This window comes from Oncorhynchus masou, unplaced genomic scaffold (genome assembly GCF_036934945.1).
Source record: "Oncorhynchus masou masou isolate Uvic2021 unplaced genomic scaffold, UVic_Omas_1.1 unplaced_scaffold_2207, whole genome shotgun sequence".
Classification (NCBI taxonomy): domain Eukaryota; kingdom Metazoa; phylum Chordata; class Actinopteri; order Salmoniformes; family Salmonidae; genus Oncorhynchus; species Oncorhynchus masou.
The window spans coordinates 7,187-15,000 of NW_027008682.1; the positions used below are offsets into that span (position 1 = coordinate 7,187).

A 7,814-nucleotide genomic window follows, 5' to 3' on the forward strand; every position below is an offset into this window, starting at 1 on the left:
TAAAAACAAAAATGTGCTTTGTTTTGTTTTTATTTAAGGTTAGGTTTAGGCATAAGGTTAGCAGTGTGGTTAAGTTTAAAATCACATTTTACGAAGAGAAATTGTAGAAGCAGGGAGGGTTTTTTGACTTTGTGGCTGTGGTAACTAGTGACGACCTGGCACAACTCCAGCGTACTGTTTTTCCCCTCTTAAGTTTACACTCGAACAACCGAAGTATTACAACAAAAAACATTTATTTAATCAAATAAGCCACACGTAGCAAATAAACCATAACATTGTTTTTATATATATATATAACCAAATTCCACCCTCTCTCGCATTGACCTCCATAGAAAAACTCTTTGCTTGTTGAGTTTTCCCTCGCTTCACCTTTTCATCTCTGGCATTAGGATGCCCCACCCAGATACAATAGCCAGACCACTTAATTATATGTAGCTCTTTGATTGACAGGTGTGCTGACCAATGAATGCCAGGTGATACCCTGATTGACAGGCGAGCTGACCAATGAATGCCAGGTGATACCCTGATGGACAGGCGAGCTGACCAATGAATGCCAGGTGATACCCTGATGGACAGGCGAGCTGACCAATGAATACCAGGTGATACCCTGATGGACAGGCGAGCTGACCAATGAATGCCAGGTGATAGCCTGATGGACAGGTGTTTGGACCAATAAGAAGACAGACATACTTGCAGCAGTCGTTGAAGAGTTCCTTGCAGGGCGTCTGTTCCAGCTTCTCACGGCACTCCCCTACCAACTCCTGCGGTATATCTCGCAGATGGGCTGCCGACTGGACGGAGAGAGAGAATACATGTCTTTATTAAGGACCTGATCTACCTTCAGAAAGGATTCATACCCCTTGAATTATTACACATTCTGTTGTTTCAGCCTGAATTCAAAATGGGGAAAAAAAAAATATATATATATATATATACAAAAACACACGTTTTACATTTTAATTTTTAGTAATTTATATATATATATATATATATATATATATATATATATATATATATTTTTTTTTTATATATATATTTTTATATATATATATATTTTTTATATATATATATTTTTATATATATATATATTTTTTATATATATATATTTTTATATATATATATATTTTTTTTTATATATATATTTTTATATATATATATATTTTTTATATATATATATTTTTATATATATATATTTTTATATATATATTTTTATATATATATATATTTTTATATATATATATTTTTATATATATATATTTTTATATATATTTTTTTTTATATATATATATTTTTATATATATATTTTCCCCTTTTGAATTCAGGCTGAAAGACTTACAAAACCCCACAATGACAAAGTGAAAACATGTTTTTATAAATGTTCGGACATTTATTGAAAATTAGACACAGAAATATATATCATTTATATAATATTCACACCCCTGAGTCAATAGAATCATCTTTGGCAGCAATTTTATTTTATCAATTTTAGAATAAGGCTCTAACGTTAAAAAAAGTGGAAAAAGTCTTTCGTTATTCAGACTTCTTGACTTTTTCCATATTTTGTTACTTTACAGCATTATTCTAACATGTTTTTAGGCATTTTACAAAATGTATTTAAATCACGGTACTCAGACCCATTGATTAAACAAATGTTCCTCATCAATTGAACTCCTGTGTGGCTCAGTCGGTAGAGCATGGCGCTTGCAACGCCAAGCGTTGTGGACCAAGAACCCGCTGGGGCCACCCATATGTAAAAAGTAGTGGCCCCAGCCGACTTGTAAGTCGCTTTGGACAAAAGCGTCTGCTAAATGGGATATATTATTATTATTATTATTATTATTACACACAATACCCCATAATGCTAAAGCAAAAAAAGATTTTTTTTAGAAAAAAAAAAAACATGCCTTATTTACATAAGTATTCAAACCCTTCGCTATGAGACTCTAAATTGAGCTCAGGTGCATCCTGATTCCATTGATCATCCTTGAGATGTTTCTACAACTTGATTTGAGTCCACCTGTGGTACATTCAATTGATTAGACGTTTGGAAAAGCACACCCCCGTCTATATAAAGGTCCCACAGTTGACAGTGTATGTCAGAGCAAAAAACAAGCCGTGAGGTCGAAGGAAATATCCGTAGAGCTCCGAGACAGGATTGTGTCGAGGCACAGATCTGGGGAAGGATACCAAAACATTTCTATAGCATTGAAGATCCCCAAGAACACAGTGGACTCCATCATTCTTAAATGGAAGGAGTTTTGAACCACCAAGACTCTTCATCGAGCCGCCCAGCCAAGCTGAGCAATCGGGAGAGAAGGGCCTTGGTCAGGGAGGTGACCAAGAACCCGATGGTTACTCTGACAGAGCTCTAGAGTTCCTCTGTGGAGATGCGAGAACCTTCCAGAAGGACAACCATCTCTGTAGCACTCCACCAATCAGGCCTTTATGGTAGAGACGCCAGACGGGCCTTTTACTGAGAAGTGGCGTCCATGACAGCCTGCTTGGAGCCAAAAGACTCTCAGGCCATTAAACAGAAACAAGATTTTCTGGTCTGATGAAGCCAAGATTGAACTCTTTGGCCTGAATGCCAAGCGTCACGTCTGGAGGAAACCTGGCAGAATCCCCACGATATATATATCATAGACATTTATCATTACATTTCAAATATCATATTAATATTGTTGCTTGCTGACTGGCGGGACAGAAGAGGACAGCATTTCAATAACGGTATTAAACAGCTCAATAACGGTATTAAACAGTTCAATAACGTATTAAACAGCTCAATAACGTATTAAACAGCTCAATAACGTATTAAACAGCTCAATAACGTATTAAACAGCTCAATAACGGAATTAAACAGCTCAATAACGTATTAAACAGCTCAATAACGTATTAAACAGCTCAATAACGTATTAAACAGCTCAATAACGGAATTAAACAGCTCAATAATGTATTAAACAGCTCAATAACATATTAAACAGTTCAATAACGGAATTAAACAGTTCAATAACGTATTAAACAGCTCAATAACGTATTAAACAGCTCAATAACGTATTAAACAGCTCAATAACGGTATTAAACAGCTCAATAATGGAATTAAACAGTTCAATAATGTATTAAACAGTTCAATAACGTATTAAACAGCTCAATAACGTATTAAACAGCTCAATAACGTATTAAACAGCTCAATAACGGTATTAAACAGCTCAATAATGGAATTAAACAGCTCAATAATGTATTAAACAGTTCAATAACGTATTAAACAGCTCAATAACGTATTAAACAGCTCAATAACGTATTAAACAGTTCAATAACGTATTAAACAGCTCAATAACGTATTAAACAGTTCAATAACGTATTAAACAGCTCAATAACGTATAAACAGCTCAATAACGTATTAAACAGTTCAATAACGTATTAAACAGTTCAATAACGTATTAAACAGCTCAATAACGTATTAAACAGCTCAATAACGTATTAAACAGCTAAATAACGGAATTAAACAGCTCAATAACGTATTAAACAGCTCAATAACGTATTAAACAGCTCAATAACGTATTAAACAGCTAAATAACGGAATTAAACAGCTCAATAATGTATTAAACAGCTCAATAATGAATTAAACAGCTCAATAATGTAGTAAACAGCTCAATAACGTATTAAACAGCTAAATAACGGAATTAAACAGCTCAATAATGTATTAAACAGCTCAATAATGAATTAAACAGCTCAATAACGTATTAAACAGCTCAATAACGTGTTAAACAGCTCAATAACGTGTTAAACAGTTCAATAATGTATTAAACAGCTCAATAAAGGAATTAAACAGCTCAATCACATGTTGAGTTGACTGTGTTTTCAACCAGCAACGATCATTAAAATTACACCGACCAACATGTACCCACTTGTCCAGCGTTAGTTTCAATCAGCTGTTGTAGAATACGATGACAACCCGTTGATCGGGCACCGGGCCTTTCGTCCTCCGTTAGTGAAGAAACTTACTCACCCCGTTGTTAAAGTACGTTTCCAACATTCTGATTCCACAGTCCTTCCTCTTCTCATCCGGAGCGAGCTGGTACAGGGCCTGGCAGGGGAGAGACACTGTTACAAACATGATACCCACTGTCCATACATCCACCACAGCACGATGTCTCCATAGAACTACAACACCACAGCATGATGTCTCCATAGAACTACAACACCACAGCGCGATGTCTCCATAGAACTACAACACCACAGCGCGATGTCTCCATAGAACTACAACACCACAGCACGATGTCTCCATAGAACTACAACACCACAGCGCGATGTCTCCATAGAACTACAACACCACAGCGATGTCTCCATAGAACTACAACACCACAGCGCGATGTCTCCATAGAACTACAACACCACAGCGTGATGTCTCCATAGAACTACAACACCACAGCGTGATGTCTCCATAGAACTACAACACCACAGCGTGATGTCTCCATAGAACTACAACACCACAGCACGATGTCTCCATAGAACTACAACACCACAGCGTGATGTCTCCATAGAACTACAACACCACAGCACGATGTCTCCATAGAACTACAACACCACAGCACGATGTCTCCATAGAACTACAACACCACAGCGTGATGTCTCCATAGAACTACAACACCACAGCGTGATGTCTCCATAGAACTACAACACCACAGCACGATGTCTCCATAGAACTACAACACCACAGCGTGATGTCTCCTTAGAACTACAACACCACAGCACGATGTCTCCATAGAACTACAACACCACAGCGTGATGTCTCCATAGAACTACAACACCACAGCACGATGTCTCCATAGAACTACAACACCACAGCGCGATGTCTCCATAGAACTACAACACCACAGCACGATGTCTCCATAGAACTACAACACCACAGCACGATGTCTCCATAGAACTACAACACCACAGCGATGTCTCCATAGAACTACAACACCACAGGATGATGTCATCATATGATAACTAGAACACCACAGGATGATGTCATCATATAATTAGAACACCACAGGATGATGTCATCATATAATTAGAACACCACAGGATGATGTCATCATATAATTAGAAAACCACAGGATGATGTCATCATATGATAACTAGAACACCACAGGATGATGTCATCATATAATTAGAACACCACAGGATGATGTCATCATATAATTAGAACACCACAGGATGATGTCATCATATGATAACTAGAACACCACAGGATGATGTCATCATATAATTAGAACACCACAGGATGATGTCATCATAGAATTAGAACACCACAGGATGATGTCATCATATAACTACAACACCACAGGATGATGTCATCATATGATAACTAGAACACCACAGGATGATGTCATCATATGATAACTAGAACACCACAGGATGATGTCATCATATGATAACTAGAACACCACAGGATGATGTCATCATATGATAACTAGAACACCACAGGATGATGTCATCATATGATAACTAGAACACCACAGGATGATGTCATCATATGATAACTACAACACCACAGGATGATGTCATCATATGATAACTAGAACACCACAGGATGATGTCATCATATAATTAGAACACCAGAGGATGATGTCATCATATGATAACTAGAACACCACAGGATGATGTCATCATATAATTAGAACACCAGAGGATGATGTCATCATATGATAACTAGAACACCACAGGATGATGTCATCATAGAATTTGAACACCACAGGATGATGTCATCATATGATAACTAGAACACCACAGGATGATGTCATCATATGATAACTACAACACCACAGGATGATGTCATCATAGAATTAGAACACCACAGGATGATGTCATCATATGATAACTGCAACACCACAGGATGATGTCATCATATAATTAGAACACCACAGGATGATGTCATCATATGATAACTAGAACACCACAGGATGATGTCATCATATGATAACTAGAACACCACAGGATGATGTCATCATATGATAACTACAACACCACAGGATGATGTCATCATAGAATTAGAACACCACAGGATGATGTCATCATATGATAACTACAACACCACAGGATGATGTCATCATATGATAACTAGAACACCACAGGATGATGTCATCATATGATAACTACAACACCACAGGATGATGTCATCATATAACTAGAACACCACAGGATGATGTCATCATAGAATTAGAACACCACAGGATGATGTCATCATATGATAACTAGAACACCACAGGATGATGTCATCATATGATAACTAGAACACCACAGAATGATGTCATCACATGATAACTACAACACCACAGGATGATGTCATCATATAATTAGAACACCACAGGATGATGTCATCATATAATTAGAACACCACAGGATGATGTCATCATATGATAACTAGAACACCACAGGATGATGTCATCATATAATTAGAACACCACAGGATGATGTCATCATATAATTAGAACACCACAGGATGATGTCATCATATGATAACTACAACACCACAGGATGATGTCACCGACAATAACACAGTCAGAGAAACAAAATGGCCACCGGCCAATAGGAACAGAGTGCCATTCGGGCCTCGACTAACACCACTGTTCAGTTCACGATGGACCGGTCTGTCTGTGAACCAAGTTGACCGAACATGGAGATGGTTTAGAGAACAGACTAATGTTGCTGTTCACTAAACAAGCAGTGGGTTTTTTTCAGTGTTTTTATTTTTTCATTTCTCAGACACCTCCAGGGGCCCGGGACACAAGCCTGGGCCTGTGTTAGTCCACCTACCCAGGGGACAGGCCTCTGACGTGGGTTTAACCTCATGGAGAGGGCGCATGGAGGAGGAGGGGCAAATGTTTTTCTGACAGGCTCCCCTTCCAGCGCTCATGCCCCATCCCTCCCAAGCTCTCTCTCTCTCTCATTCTCTCCCCCCTCTCACTTCCTCTCTCTCTTTCTCTCATTTCCAGTCCTTTGACTCCCAGGCCCCCCAAGACCCCCCCCCCCCCCCCCACATCTGCATGCCCAAACTCAAGCCCAGTCCTTTCTCATGGGAGCTAGCAGAGGAAGCAGGAAAAGGAGGGGGGGGTTGAGAGGAAATTGAGGGGGAGAGAGAGAAACAGACAGAGAGCGAGACAAAGAGAGAGAGAGAAACAGACAGAGAGCGAGACAAAGAGAGAGAGAAACAGACAGAGAGTGAGACAAAGAGAGAGAGAAACAGACAGAGAGCGAGACAGAGAAACAGACAGAGCGAGACAGAGAGAGAAACAGACAGAGAGAGACAGAGAGAGAAACAGACAGAGAGAGAGACAAAGAGAGAGAGAGAGAAACAGACAGAGAGAGACAAAGAGAGAGAGAGAAACAGACAGAGAGCGAGACAGAGAGAGAGAGAAACAGACAGAGAGCGAGACAAAGAGAGAGAGAAACAGACAGAGAGCGAGACAAAGAGAGAGAGAAACAGACAGAGAGCGAGACAGAGAGAGAGAGAAACAGACAGAGAGCGAGACAGAGAAACAGACAGAGCGAGACAGAGAGAAACAGACAGAGCGAGACAGAGAGAGAGAGAAACAGACAGAGAGCGAGATAGAGAAACAGACAGAGCGAGACAGAGAGAGAAACAGACAGAGAGCGAGACAAAGAGAGAGAGAAACAGACAGAGAGAGAGACAAAGAGAGAGAGAAACAGACAGAGAGCGAGAGAGAGAAACATACAGAGAGCGAGACAGAGAGAGAGAGAGAAATCGTGGGAGAGAGGGATAGCGACAGACAGATAGAGACAGATAGAAATGTCTTACCACAGAGTCC

At 39.0% G+C, this 7,814-nt stretch overlaps 1 protein-coding gene across 1 annotated transcript in view; it reads right to left on the reverse strand.

Moving 5' to 3' along the window:
- Positions 1-208: 208 nt before the first annotated feature.
- Positions 209-7,814, reverse strand: part of LOC135533086 (G protein-coupled receptor kinase 6-like) — a 41,906-nt gene continuing 34,300 nt past the window's right edge. The window contains exons 2-4 of the mRNA XM_064960483.1: positions 7,805-7,814; positions 4,007-4,084; positions 209-791 (exon numbers count right to left, since the gene is read on the reverse strand). The exon at positions 7,805-7,814 is cut by the window's right edge and continues 103 nt beyond it. Of these exons, the coding sequence (XP_064816555.1) occupies positions 426-791; positions 4,007-4,084; positions 7,805-7,814 (454 nt within the window). The 3' untranslated portion in view covers positions 209-425. The remainder of the gene's footprint in view (positions 792-4,006; positions 4,085-7,804) is intronic.